The sequence below is a fragment of the Lepidochelys kempii genome, chromosome 10 (assembly GCF_965140265.1).
Source record: "Lepidochelys kempii isolate rLepKem1 chromosome 10, rLepKem1.hap2, whole genome shotgun sequence".
Classification (NCBI taxonomy): Eukaryota; Metazoa; Chordata; order Testudines; family Cheloniidae; genus Lepidochelys; species Lepidochelys kempii.
The window spans coordinates 55,059,913-55,080,404 of record NC_133265.1 but is presented as its reverse complement, the minus strand read 5'-3'; the positions used below and the strand labels follow the sequence as shown (position 1 = coordinate 55,080,404).

At 38.4% G+C, this 20,492-nt stretch overlaps 1 protein-coding gene and 1 long non-coding RNA gene across 2 annotated transcripts in view; one reads left to right on the top strand and one right to left on the bottom strand.

Moving 5' to 3' along the window:
• Positions 1-20,492, bottom strand: part of TRPM1 (transient receptor potential cation channel subfamily M member 1) — a 136,628-nt gene that overhangs the window by 70,374 nt on the left and 45,762 nt on the right. The window contains exons 2-4 of the mRNA XM_073303660.1: positions 3,628-3,707; positions 2,287-2,482; positions 851-1,064 (exon numbers count right to left, since the gene is read on the bottom strand). Coding sequence (XP_073159761.1) covers positions 851-1,064; positions 2,287-2,482; positions 3,628-3,707 — 490 coding nt within the window. The remainder of the gene's footprint in view (positions 1-850; positions 1,065-2,286; positions 2,483-3,627; positions 3,708-20,492) is intronic.
• The window catches only part of LOC140894877 (uncharacterized), a 99,835-nt gene that overhangs the window by 78,556 nt on the left and 787 nt on the right, over positions 1-20,492 (top strand). The gene's annotated exons all lie outside the window — the stretch shown is intronic.

The window sequence follows — 20,492 nt, the reverse complement described above, 5'->3', positions numbered from 1 at the left end:
CAAATATAAGCTCATAACATCCAGGAACAAAGAGCACAGGCCATGTTTACAGGATGGGGAAGCAATGACTTTGAAAAAGACCTGGGGATCATGGTGGATAATCAGCTGAACATGAGCTCCCAATCCAGCGCTATGGCCAAAAAATGTTCATGTGATCTTTGGATATATAAATAGGGGAATCTTAAGAAGAAATAGGACAGGTTAGATGATCTCTGGTTTTGGCACTTGCACGACTACTACTAGTTCTAGTGTTCACAATTCAAGAAGGATGTTGAAAAATTGGAGAGGGTTCAGAGAAGAGCCAGGAGAATGATTCAAGAATTGAAAATCATGCCTTATAGTGAAAGACTCAAAAACCTCAATCTGTTTACTTTGACAAAGAGAATGTTAAAGGGTGATTTGATCATAGTCTGTAAGTACCAACATGGGGAACAGAAAGTTGATAATAGAGGGCTCTACAACCTAGCAGATAAAGACATAACTAGATCCAATGGCTAGGAATTGAAGCTAGATAAATTCAGACTCGAAATAAGGTGCACATTTTTAACAGGGAGGGTAATAAACCTGTAGGACAAAATTACTAAACATTGTGGATTCGCCATCAGTGGAAAAATGTAAATCAAGATTAGATGTTTTTCTAAAAGATATGCTCTAGTTCAAACAGAAATTAGTTCAGGGAAGACCTATGGCTTGTGTTATGCAAGAGGTCAGATGAGATGGTTGCAGCAATCCCTTCTGGCCTTATGACCTATGAATCTCTTACGCACTTTCATATCATCTACCACTGAGAAAGACCATATGTAGAAACATTTACTCCATAAGTCAAATTCAGAAGATGGTAATTTCTTACCAGTACTAACTCCTCCAGTGAAAATCCAGGCTCCTGTTGTCATGGCAGCCTTGATCAGGCCTTTCCCAAATACTTGTTTCAATTTAGGTTGCAATTCAAAATTCTGGAGGCCCCCATGGACAGAGATTAAAAGCTTGGGAAGTTCCAGTTGCCAGTCTTTCACCATGAGATGAAGCAGAGAATCTGGTTTGGTGTCATACGACACACGTATATACTGCAAAATAGTTTGTAACAGTGCCTTAATATTATGGTGCTATTTTCTTTGTTATACCTTCCATTGACTGAGAATTGAGGAACCAACAAATCTAACATGAGCAAGGAAGGATTTTAATGCTTTTTAAATATTGTACCACAAAGTTTCTATATTGCTTGTAATGAGAAAAATTGGTAAGCCTGAGTCGCATTGCTCCACTGTTGAGGAGCGGAGAATGTGCTATTCATTACACAGGGAACAAATATTTGATAGTAGTCAATCTAGCAGAGAAAGATCTAATGCATGATCCAATGGCTGGAAGCTGAAGCTAGAAAAATTCAGACTGGAAATAAGGCATAAATTTTAACAGTGAGAGTAATTAACCACTGGAACAATTTACGAAGGATTGTGGTGGTTTCTCCATCACTGGCAATCTTTAAATCATGATTGGATGCTTTGCTAAAAGATATGCTCTTGGAATTTTTTTTGGGGGGGAGATGGGGGGTTTCTTTGGCCAATATTATATGGGAGGTCACACTACATGATCACAGTGGTCCCTTCTGGCCTTGGAGTCTAGGACTCTATGAAATCTATGAGTAAAAGAGGTTGCCATTTAAAAAAAAACAGCTTGGGTTGGAAAGGGGAAGTACTAAGTTTTCATTAGGAATTTGAACTAGGGGAAATTACCTCCTTGAAAAAGATCAAGATGTTTTCTTTGGTTCATTGAATCCTGTTTTGACTACCAAATTAGAGTCCTTATCTACATAGCAGAAGTTGGCTTATGCAACATTTTATCCTATTTCATTATTTTGTTAGTTTTTCTACCTCTTGAGCATTGGCTTTTTATATTATATTTACTTCTAAAATCATGACTTTATGGCAATTTTCTTTTTAAACTACTGACATTCTATTAAATGGGAATGGGACAACCATATGTGTTTGTTTTCTGTAACTTTTATTGGTTTTGCAGTATGTTGTTCCCTTTTGCACCCCAGCGTATTTCATTTGGGAGTCTTACAGGGAGGCCAGGGGACAAATTCCAGGAGTGGCTCCTTCTAGAACAGCGATCAGGCACAGAGGAATGCTTGAGTGGAGAAGCTTGGATTGCGGCTATGTATACTATACCTGCTCTGCTGAAAGACACAGGACTCTACTTTCCAACATTGTCAAGCTTGGATCAGGCCCTCAGTGAGCTGGGGATCTAGATGACTGATGTTTGTATAGCATGTGTTCTGTTCCTTACCATGGCCTTATTTGAATGTCCACCTCCCTGGAACTCAAGATTTCCATAGGCATCTGTTGGACATGTTTGGGTGTGTTTACTGATGGACCATTTTTCTGGCTGAGGTTCCAATTGCTTTGTTTCCTCTCCATTTTTGTTAGCTGCTGTACTTGGTGGAATTGGAATATGTTGACTAATAAGCTGGCCACAGCAGCACCTGAAACCAAAGTCAGATTTTGCACCAACGATGAACATATTGTCTCCAATATCTGATAGTGTCACCTTTAAAAAATAAAACAAACTCCCCCAGAAACAAAAAATTAGATTTCAGACACAAAAGATTCTGGCTGACCTACCTATTTTATACCTGGCATATAGGACTTTCTGAGAGTCACTGAAACACCTCCTATGAGCCATACCAAACCCACTTTTCAGAGGTGCCAGCTCACATGTGTTGCTTAGTGCTTAAGGACTAAATAGTTCACTTCTGTAAGAGGATTGGACCCTGAGGGTCTGGTTCCTGTGCCAGGGGAAAATAGCAGCTGTGTGGAGCCTGTCTCCCTTTTTCTGCTGCTATCCACTATGTGGGTAATCTGTGCAACAGCAGAAGGGGGCACCTTGAACCCCCTTCCACCTCTGGGCGGCCACTCAAGCAGGGCACAATTTAGCCAATTGATAATACAGTAGCAGTAATACTAAGTATTACAGTACAACTACATCCAGAACAATGAGGCCATGCTACTATCTTGCTTCGTGAACCAGGATTATACCATTCCCTTGGCTTCTCATCTATCTCAGAATCCAATGTAAAGTTGGGTTTTGATTTTATGAAATCTCCAAGGATTTGCTACATTCTGCTTCTCTGGCCTTATTGCCATCTTCTTCCCCTAACACTCATTCCACTCCTCCAGTCTGGGTCTCCTTTCTGCTCCTTTTCTTCTGTTCTATGCAGAATGTGCAAGTGTATGAGCTTGTCAACACAGTGGAGTAATGCTTAGGATGTGTGATTTCTAAAGCGCATTGATGTGTTGCACTGTGCAGACCCTGCTGGTCTCAAACAGTACTATATTAAAGCACATTATGGTACTTTTAGTGCACTCCAGCAGTTTCTACATGGACTAACTAATGAGCAACGCATTAGTTTGTTTTAGAAATCCCTCCTCCCCCAGCCCAGCGTACACTGCTGCTCTGTGAAGAGAAGCCCTTTGCCCCACTTTCACTTTTGCTCCCTTGGCTTCTTTCCCTCAAGCACAATGAATAAAAATCAGCTCCCAGCTACATCATGTAAATTCAGAACAATTCCATTGACTTCAGTGATAAGAATTGTTTTATTTACTAATGTAAATGCTTAAAAATGGTCACCTGTTAACATCTTTGTTGTTGGCAATTATGCAGATGCATTCTCTTTTTGAAAAGGTCTTCTCTATCCAAGCCTTTTGACCCTGAAATAGGAAAAGGGAAATCAAATATTGATATATTTGCTGAGTGGCCAATACAGTAAAATGTCTACCTCTTAGTTTCCTTCCTGAAATATAACTTTGATTGTCAAATGAGATATTTACAATGCACGTTTCAGGAGGATAGACTCCTTAAATTCTAGCATGGTACTCTCATCTACTGAGGAAAGCATGAACTCCTCCACCAAGGCATAGTGAGAGCAGGGAAGGAAGACACTAATTATGAAGATAAATGGGAATTGTGTGGGACCATTTCCCCTGCAAATGCAAACCAGAATTTATCATACCAAGCTCACAATGTTTTTGAAACTGGAATTGTAGATGAGCTAAAACAATGCCACAGGTCTGTGCAGTACAATTAGAAAGTCCATTGCAACAACATAGTTCAATTAGATTTGAAAACAATGAATGGAGAATACAGCTCAGAAACCAAGGTTTCCCAAACTCTGGGCTTGCAATCCCCATTCTCAAAACCTGTAATCTTGACCCTGAGCAGGCAAAAATTTGCCACCATTGTAACACCAAAACGAACAACTAAGTATGAAGATTTGAAAAGGATACTTTGATTTTAAAGAGGTACAAAATGTTAACCACAGTCACAATTCAAGGATATGGATAAGCCTGTCTTCTGGATGAAATTCATATTCTGTCCCTGGAGAGAAGAGTTCACGTCACTAGAGTCCCCAAAGAAGCAAAAGCATGCCACCAAAGAATAATTACTTAAATAACCAGCAAGGAGAGAGAGTTGGTCATTTAGGAAAGCCTACACTCTTGCTCTTATTTCAAACAGTCAGGTTATCAGTGTACCAGGTAAGAGTTACCTCCCTTCATTTTGATAGGAGTTGCTGGTGAATGGAACCCATGCCATCACAGAGCATTGCAAAAGTCAAGAATTCATTAGACAGCACTTAATGAAATTCACTACGGCTTCATGAACCACACAGAACAGGTTTTCAGGCATTTTCTTAGCATCAGGAATTTGATGACATCTGAAACAGTGCGGCCTTCAGGGATTAGATGCAGTGCTGTGGATCAGTATGGCCTGGACTTATTTCTTTCCAGACATTGCTTTGGCACCATCCGTGTAAATTGCTTTTCGCTGCTCGCACTGAAAATGGAACATTATAAATGAACATTCTCCTTGTATGTGTTTGACACAGCTTTAGAAGATAGCAAGTCTTTTGCAGTAGTACCAGCAGAAATATAGCTCAAATATGCTGGAAGGTTTGTAGCATCAAAGACATTGGATATTCATGAAGCTGAATTGCTGAATAATCACTTTTCCTGAGTTTTGAAATCCGTTCACTCCCTGATTTCTTGAGCCACATGGCTAATACGGCATAGAACAGTGCTATCTGAGAAAATACAGCTGCTTCAGCCTCTGTAACTTTTGAAACCATGTATATCGTGAAGGAAAGCCTAAGATTTCCTGTAATGTTAGATGGCTTTTGCAGTTGCATGATCGTACAGATATCAAATAAGATGATACCTACTGACAATGCCAATCTGAGTAATCCAGTCTTGTTACATTTTCCAGGCTTCAGGCTTTCTTTTCCCCAAATCCACAATCCAATTCAGTGTTCCCTTTTTAAATATTGCGGTAACTTTGAAGACATCGTGCTCTTGGCAGCAGCCAGCATTTTAGAGCACGTTATAACCGGTGGTTTCGAATCAACTGACGTAAAACCCATGTGTCATTGTATGCTGCATTTACTTTTACTTTTCTGAGCTATCACTGAAACCTGTTGCTGCTTCCTTCATTTTGAAACCGTCCAACTTTCAGAATCAACCCTTGGCCAGAAGTGAGCTCCACAGACAGATAGATGCAATGTGGTTGTGTAAGGCTCAGCAGTGCTGTCATCCAGTTTTCCAGTTCGGGAGCACATTTTGCCATTGTCCATGTGCATGGGTAGTTGTGCTTTGTGGTACACATTAAATAAATTGGACTTGTACCATTTTGCATAAGGTAAATCCAGGCACACCTACAACACCATCCTCCCATAAGAGATTAATCATGTTTCACTCGTCGAGTCTCTAGCAGCATGCTGTGCTAGTCTACACCAAACCCCTAATTGGGGTACTTATATCAATGTAGTGGTTTTAAAGGGGTATGGCATTCCAGGCTTGTGTTTATCCAATTTTTTTGCCATTTTAAATATACTGAATTTTGTGTGTGTGGCCTTTCATAACTCCCCTCTCCGAGTGCTCAGCTACTATAGAAATGGGGACCCTGTAAGTGCCCGGATAGATAGATACATCCTCTCCAGGAACCCCTCAAGGGATCTGTAACCCCCAGTTTTGGAAACCCTACTGTAAGCATTTCAGGGGAGATAAGTTCAGGATGTGGTTGATAAGCGATGCTGTGCATGTGACTTCTCCACACAGAATACTGAAAAGACAACCTGACAATCATCAAAATAACTGGATTGTACACCGCCAATGCAGGTTGTTATTTCACCCTATTCTTTTTACTCTGCAAAGACAGCCAATTTTTCATTGCTACTTGATCTTCTTCATGGAGAAATATTAAAGTTAGTTACAATTTGGAGCAACAACCTGAAGTCTAAGGCTCTCTGTTCTGCATTTATGTTTGGAAGGAAAGCTTTTGCAGTTAAGTTTCTCAAGTGAGCTCTAGAGTATATCTGAATTCCCAGCTGTGCATTCATTGTATTATAGGTTTCAGAGTGGTAGCCGTGTTAGTCTGTATCAGCAAAAACAATGAGGAGTCCTTGTGACACCTTTGAGACTAACAAATTTATTTCGGCATAAGCTTTTATGGGCTAAAACCCACTTCATCAGATGCATTATATTATCGTTATTTTTAATAAAGTCTGTTATCTGCCACTGCACTTAAAAAAGCATTGCACACCCACACCCCAAATGCACCACATACAACTAATACATGACACACTTATTTTTCAGTGCTAATGAGAGGAACGGGAAAGCAGGCATTATAGATCAGTGGAATAAAAACTCACAAAGCACGTTCAGTCAGCCTTTGAAGTTTCACTGCCCTTGTCTGTTTAATCTTCTTACTCAGAGCTTGATTATCCAGTGCAAATACTTAAGCAGACACATCCACTGTCAGAAAATAGGCACCTTATCCACTTACTTGATATGGATTTTGCACAATTCTGAAAAGCTGCTACGATCACTCTGGATGGGAATTTATTTGGTTTCTTGAGAAAAATATAAGCATGCATACTGTCCCTAGTGAGTTTGGAAAAACTAAGTACTTTTTAACAGCCTCTGAACAGAAGAATTTTGAAAGGATTATGACAGATTAACTACAGTTTTCAGGCCAAGTGCCAGTAGGTGTATTTATGCTGAGAGACAAATAGGTATTGCCAGCAAGATCATGCCACTAAAGCTCTCTGCAGGTTTTCTATTGATCTGTACGAAACACAAAAGTGCTAGACCTAAACTCATTGAGTGTACTGAAGTTCAAAACTGCTTATTATTACAAACACAAAATGCTCTAATCAAAACCGAATCTTGGAAAGACGCATTTCAAATGCTTAGTGGCATATTTATTCTCCTTTGTGAAAACTGACAAAGGTCTCTTCAATTAAGGTAAAACAAAACAAAACAAAACAAAACAAAACCTTTGCTAATTCTTGGCTTCCAGCCTTGAATCTACTGCTCTGTCTGGAAAGAACTTTAATTAATATTCGGCTTTACTCTCCTACCACAGGGTCTTGAGTAGTTCCCACTGCCACCAATGAGAGGTGCTTGTATCCTGCAGTGAGAATGGAGACCACTGTTGCTTAGTATGTTGACCATGCAGGTTATAAGACCTAGGCTTTCAAAATATGCTCCATAGTTAAAAATTTGAGCAATAATTAATGTTAGAAAAGACAACTGTCCTTTTTGCTGTGCACTGAGAGCCCACAAAGCAGCCTGTTGCTCATACTCAGAGAAAGGCATGTACAGGACCAGAGATGTGCAGCACTACTGAATGAGTAAACAAGTATTTTTCATGTTTGATACGTGGTCTGAGGGGGAAATCCCATTTCACTCCAGCTGGCTGGTAAAATGAAATAAAAATTATTTGGACTGTTTTGGAAAGTCTGATTAAACAATTACAGGGCTTGATCCTCAGTCCTTACTTGGGCAAAGCTTTCACTGAAGTTTGGTGTAAAGACAGCAAGCAGCTGTGGTACCAGAGTTGTGTATGCATTAGCTGAACCTGCAGAGAAAGAGATGTAAGAATCAAGCTACCCATCTGGAAATTTCATACTGCACCTTTTCCCCCCTACTCTCTATTTCGTCGTCAGGTGCTGTGAATTTTCAGTTACTGTATATTTGCATTGAGCAATGGTGACATTTAGTGACCAGCTGTATTAATCATAGTTGAATGGTCATTATAGATAGTGTGAGTTTCCTTGGGCCATGCCTCTCTTGGTTTCAGTGCAGAGCCTCAGCTAATGTAAACTGTTACAGCTCCATAAAGGAGCTATGACAAGTGAGGATGGAATCTTCAGAGATTTTAGCTGCTATAATCTAAGTCTCAGCTAAGTATGTGGAAATTGTGGTGTGGCAGATTTTCATGGGGACAGCAAAAGGCACATCCCTGACACACAGACCACCCTCTATCAAATTTAAGTCCCCATTGCAAAGCATGGGGGCACTAGTGTGTTTCAAAGACAAGGTTGCCAGAATTTTTTTGAAATGGGGTAAACAATATTTTCCCTTAGCCTTGTTCTCAGAAAGACTGAACTGGATTGGCTGAAATAAAAAATAAAATAATAATAAAAAATATCAGCCCGAGGCAGACAGCATGGAAAAATTTAGCCTGACTGGTTCAAGTTTGGCAAAATTAAATAACCTAAAAACAGAGTCTTATAATGGGAAGTGTTGAGCGACCTTCATAACAGGCAGAGCAACCAGCCCCACCTATAATAGTGTTGTCACAAAGTGTCCAGTTCTGCAAGGTGGAATCAATGGGAATATAGGGAGTGTGGCCCTTGCAGGATGCGACTCCATAGGGTACAGCAGTAATTTATATTCTGCTGTAAAATCATTAAGTCTCAATTGGGACTAGAAGATGACCACATTAGCTGAAGCTGGAGAGGCTTAGCAAAGGGTTCTATATCATATTAATTAGCAGCCTTTCCTCTAGTAACATACAGTGTCTTTGCTACACACACATTCTGTAACAGGAGGTAAAACTGTCCCAAATGTATATATGATTATTTTCAAAAATGTGTGTTTAATACAGGCTCATATTGAATGGAATATTTAGAGGCTAGATTAGCTGGATAGCAGGTATTAAATGGAAAAATCTATCTTATGCCCCTCCCCAAAATATTGTGCCTTAAATGATAATAAATTATTGATATGTATGAGGTCTCAACTCAGCAAGATATTTAAGTATGTGTGTAACTTTAATAGGATTTCATATACTTAACATTTTGCATATGCTTACATTTCTTGCTGAATTGGGGCCTGAAAACTAAATCAATGGCAGTTATTTACACACACAGTCATAAAAACCAAAGTGACCTCAACTACACAGACACAAAACTGATTTGCAGTGGAGTTTTACCTCCAGTATCAAGGCAGAATTGGGCCCTGCAAAATCAACATCAGAAATATTTGGAATAATCTCCATTAAAAGTCACATTCTAAAAAGGAGATGAAGTTACAGGTCCCAGAAAGAACAGCTACTTGACTTCTGATGAGACAATCAGGAAATACAGATTTGCATTCGGGATCTGATAGTTAATATTCTTTAAGACCTTATTATTATTAATTATTAAGAAGATAGCTGGTATAGCTACTTCCACCTTTTCATGTTCTCTGTATGTATCTTCTTACTATATGTTCCATTCTATGTATCCAATGAAGTGGGCTGTAGCCCACGAAAGCTTATGCTCAAATAAATTTGTTAGTCTCTAAGGCGCCACAAGTACTCCTGTTCTTTTTATTATTTCAGATTTCCTTTTTTAAAGGGCATTTTAATCTGTCTTTCTGTGCTACAAAGAAGTGGCTACATTTCCTGAAAGGATGGCCTTTCTGGCAGTTTATTATTTTATGCTGACCCACTACATTATAAATTACTTTAAACATGCAACTTTATAAGTCAGGTCTTCAGCTTGTGTAAACTGGCATAGCTCCACTGACAACAATGAAGCTACTCAATTTTCCACTGACGCTTATGGAGTTACGCCAGTTTATACCAGTGAGGATTTGGCCCTATATCTTTTTTTATATATATATATAATTTTTTTACAGTTGGTCAAGAATTCATACAAAAGATACACCGCTGGTATCAACAAACTGAAATTATTCTGATAGGAATAATATATGCTCCTACGATAGCCTTGTTGAAGTGAATGAATTAATCACATTCTTTCATTTATGTGAAAAGGTATTTTAAAAGAGGACACTATGAACAACGGTGTGTTAGAAAGTAAATCTACCACAGCAAGGGTTTGATAAATTGGAAAAGGTGCTGCTATATCCTAAATCTGAAGTATTATCTTAGCTTGTAATAACTAAAAAAAATGGCAAGAGGTAAATGCAGGACATACTCGTGCATGTACTTCAGAACTAGAAGATACTCATTCTATTTTAATTACCTTTTAATTTTCATACTTTAACACTAAAACACTGGTGCAAGATTTCATGATACATGTTGCTGTACCTCTGTGATTAGAATAGGATGCTTTATTCAACAGGGAACAACAGGCCCAATCCTACACACCCTTATGCACATGGAAGTAGCCTCATTAACTTCAATTGACTATTTGTGAGAGTAAGGATTATTCATATAAGTGTTTGCAAGACTGGGCCCTAAATCACAGATCTAATTAGTACTAGTGGGAGTTGCATAGTGCCTTGAACATGCATTCCTCCTAAGCTATCCTCATTTTGCTATGATCGCAGGATGCACAAACACCAACAATACATGGATGATGACGAGTGGCGAAATTCAATATTTGAATTATTCATTCTTTTAAAGGATTTATAATTACATGTTAAAATGGGGTGGGCTGGAAGGGGAAGGAATACTGGTATATGAATTAATGCTAGGCAGGCTGTAAAATACGAACCCATTTAATAACTGCATAGTAAAATTCCTATTTATAATTAAAATGTATAAAATGTTTAAAAAAAACACTTTTTGGGAAGGAGGACTCTTAAAATACAATAACCTTTAATCTCAAGTGACTGTATGACACACAAATTGATGTTTCTTCTGGAAACAAGTTGCACAAACATACATTTCAACCCGCACCCCCTAGTATGTTTACATTCAGGCTATATACTATTTACCCAATTTGGTCCCTTAAGAAATTAACTTTAATTTGCAGCCCATGCTGTACTTTTTTCCTGGGAGCAAGAATCTGCAGGCAAAAGTCTGCTAAATAGTTCTGGCAGTAAAGAATTTGCTACTTGCTGTGGCTAATTTTACACTCAGTAAAGCAATTACTTTACACACACTGGTTGGTACGTAAGCTATAATTGAATATGTCATGGCAGAGTTGGCCGCACTTTGTGCCCTGCTGCCTTCTGTTATTTTGAAAACACAAAGAATTTCCAAATAGTTTAACCCTTAGGCTGCTGTGGTAGCACAGCAACACTCCCCGCATTATTTTAGCGGCCATATTGGAAACACTGGAACTCAATGGTTAAAACTCCATTCTGGAGAGACTAAAAATAAATAACTAAAATAAAAACACTATTATATAAGAAAGAATTTTTTGGAAATACCAACACTATTTGAGAACTTTCTAAAAATTTGAATATTCCAGGATCGAAATCGTCCCAGAAAGTGAAAGCAATAGACAATTTCAAAATTGGTTTTTAAAAAATGTTTGAATAAAGGCAATTTTCAGCATATGCGCTCGACCCTCTATCAGTCCTTACAGAAGTAAAAATTCCACAGCAGTCAATGGAGGTTGATGTCAATAGGAGTTTTGCTTGAGTAAGGAATGACTACGCACAGCAGGCTGGGCCCATTGTGACTAGAATATAGCATGTTCTGGTATGTTAAGGCACACTTTTGTATAGCGTCCAATGAGATGGATATTTTCTGAAGGCAGGAAAAAATATAGCCCTTAACTTCAACAAAAGATAATACAAACGGGTTATAAATAAATGAAATACTTTACTACTAATGATGCTGACATGTTGTAAGCATTTACTACTGCATCTGTCTAAAAATGACAACTTACCAACATATTCTGCACTAAAAAATTAATTGAAGACACGTGTAAATTAAAATAATTACCAGGCAAACTTGATACACAGTGGGGTACATTAATCTTCACTGTCCTCTCAGGAAAGCCCCTTTGATAAAGTCAGGTGTGCTGATACGTATGGCTCTGCCTATGGCCCCGTGGGAGAATACAAGAAAAAGATAATTGCACTGATGGTTGATATTACCTTTTCTGTGGAGCTCCTCCTTGGGCACCTGGGACCCACCATGGTAGGTTTCAGTAGCATGGCTGCATTGGAGTCATGCTGCCAGAGAGCTGACAGATAACAAAAGCTGAACCTGGCCTACCATGGATCCACCAGTTTTGCAAGTTTTGCGGTTGAGCTCCATGGCCATTTCTGGGATGTTGTGAGGGAGGATCTCAGTGAGTTGATCCTCATTGAGACTTCTGACCCTCAGAGCCTCCTCCTATGTATTTTATCATGAGAAGGCACCACCTGCTCCATGAGATACAGAAACACCATAACTAGAAAGGATACTGGTGACATAAATGTTCTTCATCTGTTTGTCAGGGAGAACAGATAGCAATGCAGGCCTGAATCAGAATCATGTTTTGTACTCTTATCAGACTTCCATAATACTCAAGTATCATCAGAATCTGATAAATCCCAGTTAAAGAGAAGAAAGTCTGGTTATCAGAGGGTGAGTATTGAAACAAACACTGAGTTCCAAAACTGAAAGACTACTAATTGATTTTCACTCAGTTTGGGAAAAAAAGAAAACCACCAGCCAAACTAGCATTCCTTTTGTATTTGTCGCAAATATAATGCCAGCTTAGCATTCACACACTTAGGTGGGGAAAAATTTGTTTTATATACTTGTCTATCAGCTACAGAATTTCTCCTTATTATTGTCCGACAGACATTACTTGCTTATTCTGAAACATAGTTTAAAGACAGATTTCCAACTATTTACAAAATTAATTTTGGAAGTTGCCCTGTTCTCCCTTTTCCTTCTTGCAATTCCTATTTCAAGTTACACTTCCTTCACAATAAACAATGAAAAGCTTAGGAAGTAGCCTAATTGTATCACTGTAATTGCACCTTAATTGTAGCATCCAACTTAGCATAATTATTTATGGATCTTTTTAACCTTAATCACAATTATATTTGATCACATTAAAAAGAACGCAAAATAGAAGATGGTCAAAAATACACAGAAAAGTAGTTTTAAAACAAGTCAAACGTCCTACCTGCTTGTTGCTGGAAAGTTTTGTTTCCGATTTTGGAAATATGATTTACGTGTAATAGAAATAAGTTAAATTTAACTGAGTTTCTGTTCCACCTTTCCTTTTATTGTTAGATTTCTCTCATCTTTCTGCTAGGACTTCCAGCCTCTCTGAAGTCCCTTAGTATCCCCAATGAGATGGGTTTCCACCACTTTAAGAAGAGAATCTCATATGATAACCATGTGAGCAACTTCTTTGTTCAAACCAATCTCATGACTCCTTTGAAGGTAATCCTTTAGAAGTCTCATGACCCATCTCTCTGCCCACAGGGTATTTTCATCTCTTGGTGGAACAAGGCACAACAAATCTACTTTGATAGTGCCCAAATCTCCAATTTGTTAAACCTTCTTTTCTCTCTCAAACAGTGGCTTTACTCACTATAAGAATGCCGGCACTGCAGAAAGGCTAAATGCAGAGCTGAAACTTTTAATTTGAAGTGTCCCCTCCCTTCTGCTAAAATTTCAACTTTATTTGCATAATTGAGACAATTGGACATAATAGCCCTTTCAGGGGTCCTCATTAGACGTACAGCTCTACATTCTTTGAAAATGGGGGGAAAAAGAGGTCATACAGCATTAATTATATCTAATCCTTTTTAGAACAATTTGAAGTTAGGCAAGATGTCTGTATTGAAATAGCCAAAGTAGTAAATAAGCCATCCATTATGGAACTTTATACTTTACATATCACACACATTTTCATCCCCCGTTGCTGCTGCCACTTGAATTAATTCATTTACAATGAAAGTTTCTTCTGTATCTTCCATTACTTGTACATTATTAATGGCAGATGACACAATCTGTGGTTAGCATTTCTTTTTGCTGCTCTAACTTCCTGTGAAATGATAGATCTTACTTGTTCTTTAAGCTACCAACATAGTGAATGACAATAAATACAGGCCACATCTCTGACACACTTAAATATGATCTAATTCACCTCCTTTCTTGCACTGTATCGTAAAAACAGGCAGCCTGTTAGACTCTAGCTTTATTTCAAGGTTCCTTTATCCAGGCACTCAATCCCATCCTCAACATTCTAAGACCACATCAGTTTTGGATTGGCAAAGAAACGTTTTCACAGACAAACTTTCAATGCATCCCCTTCCCTGAAGGCCAGTAAATCCACTTAGGGCTAGACCATGCACTTCTTACTCAGGCAAAACTTCCACTGATTTCACAGTGATAGACTTCAATGTCAGTTTTAGCTGAATGAGAAGGAAGGATTAGACCACCATCTGAGAAATGATGATGCCAAAGCAATTTTGGACTCAATTTTTGTCTGTCACTTTCTACTAAATCTACCCCCATTTCAAAACAGTTACAAACTGAGAGCACATGTTATAAATACCCATGTAGGTTCAGAGAGAACCCTCCCTTTGCCCACTTACTCAGGGGCATTTCTCATTAAGGGCCTGATCCCAAGTTCATTAAAGTTAATGGAAGACTTTTCATAGATTGAAATTCAGTAGACATTGGATCAGATTCTTAGAGCATATATTGCAACTGTACTCAAAAGCAGTATCAGCTTCTACTTTGTTTCTGGGTGCAGTTCAAGTCACTGGTTCTGAGTTTTGAAGTCACATATTGTTTAAGTCCTGGTTGTATTAGAAACCACCTTGCTCCTTGTATCCAAACAAGAAAGACAAATTGCTGAAGAGCTCTTGATGATGGCTCTTAAAAGGTATGCGTCTGGAAGTTGGAGCTATATGGTGAAATCCTGGTCCCATTGAAGTCAGTGGGAGTTTTGCCATTGACTTCAGTGAGGACACAATTTCACCCATGGTGCCCTTGATGCAGAGTGCTTAGCTCTGGAACTCATTTTTTTTCGGAGAAGTTGACCTTTTGGGCCAACTATGGGTAAATTTTCAAAACTGGCTAGTTATTTAGCCAGGTTTTTGACTGACAGAGTAGGGTAAGTGGGATTATGTTCCTTTTCTGGGGGTTTGTTGAATTCTATTTAGCTGACACTTGTCTATTTTATTGGTGGCTTTACCAGTTATGTCCATGTATCCCTCCTTCCCATGGCACATTTCCTAAATCAACGAACAACAAGAGAAACCTGGATTTACAGCTGCCCCATGTGAAGCCACTGGAAGTTCTGTGCACAGAGTAGAAGCAAAACCAGGCTCAGAGGAAAGAAAATATTTTCCTAAATTAAGTTGTGATTTTTACTGATACTTTTTTTAATGTGAATTTTACAGTGACTTTTTTAATCGACAGAATTGACAGCCCTGCCAGGGGACCTTGCCCTAGACAGCATAAGAGCACTTACGCTCCATTTTAAGTAACTAGACTGATGAAAGGCAAACAAGCAGTTTCAATCTTCAATGAAAGGACAAGCACAAGGAAAACTGTCCCTGTTTAATCATATTTAGTTAAATGCAGTGCTGATTTCAGACAGCTTCTGCACACAGTAATGAGAATGTCTCTACCATTTGCTGCCTCAGATTATCTAGAATAAAAGCTAATCTTATGAAAAATGTCCATGGATTTTAAAAGAAACATAAATGTTATCAATATCTAGAAGAATCATAATTTGGGTATTATGAATTATGAGAAAGCCTTTAAGGTTTCAGATAAACACCACCACCCTCTCATGAGCACCTTCCTATGGGGGTTCAGAAAATACAGTATCGGATTATATCTCTCAAGTAGAATTTTACTAAAATGGGGGAGGGAGAGGTTAATTCATAGGATATGCCATACTGGACCAAGCTACTGGTCCATCTACTCTAGAGTCTTGTGTACTTGATACTTCACAGGAATGAAAAAAACCCATAATGCATTAAACAAATTGTGCAGTGTAGAATTGTATTTGGTGGCAAAAACCCTGCCTGGCCCCTGCATGTTATCTGTTTACACTCTGAAGCATGAGATATACTAGATGTACACATACACATGCAGAGTAAAGGGAAGACATATTTGATTTAGATATCTAGAATCACTGTAGACATAACAGAGACTAGAAATAAACATCTACTGGGCCTCCTGATGGAAACAGTCACTCTAGCTATTAATCTATTGACCCAATCTAAGGTGATAACAGAAACCCATTAGTCTAGATTATGCAAATTAGAATGGAATAAGTGACATCAGAAATCAAATATAAAATTGTCTAGGCTGAATTATCAATGAAGACTATTTCACCAAAGGGGGAAAATCATTTTCTACATCCTTGTCATAACAACTGTTAAAAGTTAATTGATTTATCTTAAGTCATACATGACTAGCTATTCAATTTAAAACAAAACAAAACAAAAAATCCAATCTCCAATTACTCACGGTCTGTGGATAAAATGGCAATGCACAGTATTGTAACTCAGTGGCAGATACCTGATGGTTGATAAATGAGTAGTTCTAAACACCAGTGTTGTCACATGCATTGTTGTTGCAGCCATGTTAGTCCCAAATATTAGAAAAACAAGTTTCTCTCACAGAAGTTGGTCCAATAAAAGATATTACCTCACCTACCTGGTCCCTCTAATGTTGGGACTTCACAATTCCCCATGTAAAATTACAGGAGATGCCTTGGGAATATTTTGGTGGATAAGATGGTGGTCCCTCTGCTCTGAAGCAACTTGGCAACTTTAGGTAAGGGAAGAAACAATTATGTATGTATGAAAAAACAAAATAAACCATGGAATGTACCATGCATGTTACTATAATAGTTAGAACAAATTGACAAAAAATATGTGCTTCCATAGTAAAGCCTAAACACCTTATTGTTTGATTTACCTGTCCCATAAGGTACTACATGGAAACAGGAAGAAGCCACTGGCGTTGACTTTCTAATGTATGATTCTGTCAACTTCATTCAAAGTGCACATTCAGACGTCAAATGGATAACACACATGCATGAAAAAAATGTCATTCTCAGAGAAAATGCAGCTATATGAAGTGAGCTGTAGCCCACGAAAGCTTATGCGCTAATAAATTGGTTAGTCTCTAAGGTGCCACTAGTACTCCTTTTCTTTTTGCGAATACAGACTAACACGGCTGCTACTCTGAAACCTGTCATAAAAGACAATGTTTATGGATGCCTGCACTCATACTATGTAAAGACTTGTGGATCTTGGAGTTTGTTTTGTGAAATAGCTTGCTATAAATGCATTGTGTACTAAAAGGATAAAGATATGCATCTCTCCACTATCACAGAGGGGCTCCCCAAATTCTCTCCCTTAGTCTGTGATACTTCTTGTGTACCAGGGATGGAGGTGCTTGTAGGGAACAGGAACGAGAGATTGTGGAAATCAATTAATTTGTTTTCCCATTTAAACAAAATGTTCTCGTGCAAAGAGGGAAGCAACAGCCCTCACCAAAGACAGTTATACTACTAACACCCTTCACTGCCAACATGTTATTTATTCCGGACTTCACTGATAACATAACCTCTCCCTTTAGAATCTGTTATCTTAGAAGATAAGGACATACCTGATCTGCTGTTTGTATTACAACTAATCCATGCTCTGGTTTAAATGGTTGTGAAAATTTTATATCAATTTTGAATTACAGAATCTGAAACTTTAAAAAAAAGACTTACAAATGTATACTAATAGGACATTGTGTATTTATAAAAGAACAATATAAAACCCAGGTTTCAGAGTAACAGCCGTGTTAGTCTGTATTCGCAAAAAGAAAAGGAGTACTTGTGGCACCTTAGAGACTAACCAATTTATTTGAGCATAAGCTTTCGTGAGCTACAGCTCACTTCATCAGATGCATACTGTGGAAAGTGTAGAAGATCAAGTGTGATAAGCTATTACCAGCAGGAGAGTGGGGTGGGGGGAGGTATTTTTTCATGCTTTGTGTGTATAAAAAGATCTACACTTTCCACAGTATGCATCCGATGAAGTGAGCTGTAGCTCACGAAAGCTCATGCTCAAATAAATTGGTTAGTCTCTAAGGTGCCACAAGTACTCCTTTTCTTTTTGTGAATATAAAACCCAATAATTCAATCAACCAATTTTACCTAAGGCCAATGGCAGAATAGTTTCCATTTTTTGACTGGCATGCTTGAGGAGGCCTGAATCCTGCACAGAGCTTGGTTAAGAAGTTACCATTAAGGATAAAATATATTATATACTTCTAAGGATCTGACATATATAGTGTTACACCACCCAATGTGCCCATATAATTGAAAGAAATATACTGATGTGAATATTCAGCAGACTATGCACAATCAATTACATTCCTTCCAGAGACTCAGGGAAATACTTTCCCAGCAGAAGTAGTTTGATGTATCTATGAAGAGAACAAACTTTTCTCTGTTTACTCCTCTGGTATTCCCTTGACCTAGAAAGTGGAACAGCAGATCCTTTCAGTATTATATAATGGACCCAGACATTATGGGGCTACTTCACATCTTAATGGTGGCTTGCTTAGACATACCTCAAAAATAAAATGCATGAGTAAATGTGGGAAATTCTCAATTATATATAGATCTGAACTCCTTCCCATGCAAATTAGGGGGCAAGAGGAGGCTGAGATCTAGATCTGGATCTGAATTTTGCAACTATTTTTCTCTGTAGGTTCTATATGGTATCCATCAGCATGCCAGAGCCCCTGGTGCCTCTCTTGTCTTCAAAGGGCTGAACAGAAAACCCCAGAACTTTGCAGCATTTGAAATATGAACCCAGAACCAAAAATTACGCAAGTATGCACATGTTAATGAAGATGGAATAACAGAATCATAGAAATGTAGGGCTGGACCTCAAGAGGTCATCTAATCCAGCCTCCTGCACTGAGGCAGAGGGGATGGACATTATAGAATGCAACTTTATAGCAGAACTAGTTATTATAAGAGGTGATATTAGACAACAGAAAAAATTATAAGGAACCACAATTAATATTATGTGAGAACAAATTTACTCTGAAAAAGCATATGTACAACTGCACAGCAGAAGGAACTGAACAAGACAAAAATGTAAGCTGGCTAGGGAATAGACAGTAACCTCTCTTAAAAAGAGACCATACATTAGCAGATCAAATACCTGTTTTTTTAAAAAAAAAAAAAAAAAAAAAAAAGAGAGAGCTTTGCAGAAGTGTGATATTAATATTAAAGAAACAGTGAGCAGAAATTAAGAACTCTGTAGGGATTGTGACCTAGTTAATTAAGAAGAAAAATTTTAAAATAGTACAGATAAAAGCCACACAAACCAGGAGCCTGAGCTTTTGTGTACGGATGGAACCAGGTATTAGTTAAAAGTGAGGACATGTTATTTTGGACAAACTGTAAACCAAGGGAGTTCTGTAGTTTTTGATAGCCAAACTAAATTCTGAACCAAGAACTAGAATTTCACAGAACGTAATAATATTAAAGTAGTGAAACTTGTGATGAGCATTCATGCAGATATCATGTAGAGGGACATCAGAACAGATGACAAATGACACATGATAGTTAGCAATCTGCCTGTGAGGGAAAACAAACTAGCTCAGATATGGATGGAGATGAAAGCTAAATTGCTTATGGCAGACTTGTTCACATGAAATAGGAATGGAGTATTTATTCAGGCTATCCTATTAATCAGTTATATTTTGCAACAGTAGAATTCCTGAACACCCACAGCAATGCTTTGATAGGCCACACAGAATCCATCATAGGAAGCAACAGTATATCTGAAAAGATAAAACTAAGCTCTGGGCTACAGTTTTATAAAATGGAATTCTAAAAATGTGCACATCCCAGCAAATTCAGGTGTAGCGTGGAAATCACCATGACATCATCCAGAAATCCACAACATGGACTGGCTAGAAAGACAGGAAAGATTGTTAAAAATATCGCGATGGATGGAAGAAGCTGAGAGAGGATCCATTTCACAGTACTTTGGAACTGTAAACTACTAACCAGTATGAATGCCAGTGAATGGGTGATTTAAATCCAAACTCTCTCAGGGGATGGGTAAATTCCATTTCTCTACAGAGTCAGTGGTTTGTTCTTGTACCAAGTAACTTGTTATTATCTGAGAGCTACTGAGTTATCTATGTGCAATGAGTTGGTAGTCGTAGTTCAGAACCTAGGGTGACATCTTGGCCCCATTGAAGTCAATGGCAAAACTCCAATTGACTTCAGTGGGGCCACGCTTTTACCCTTAGTAAACCTCATAAAAATATACTATAGAAAGTGGCCCTAATTGTGTGGTCCTAAGCAGAAAGGCCAAGGACTAGCCATGGAGCTGGATTCACCGCAGAGGAGCTCCTCATACTGCAGGGCTGAGGTATATTGGAAAATTTGGTTTAGGAAAGGTGGAACCACTATGTAGCCTAGTATGTTGTGTGGAAAGGTTCAGGACTGCAGACCTGCAGTCTCCATGGCTGTC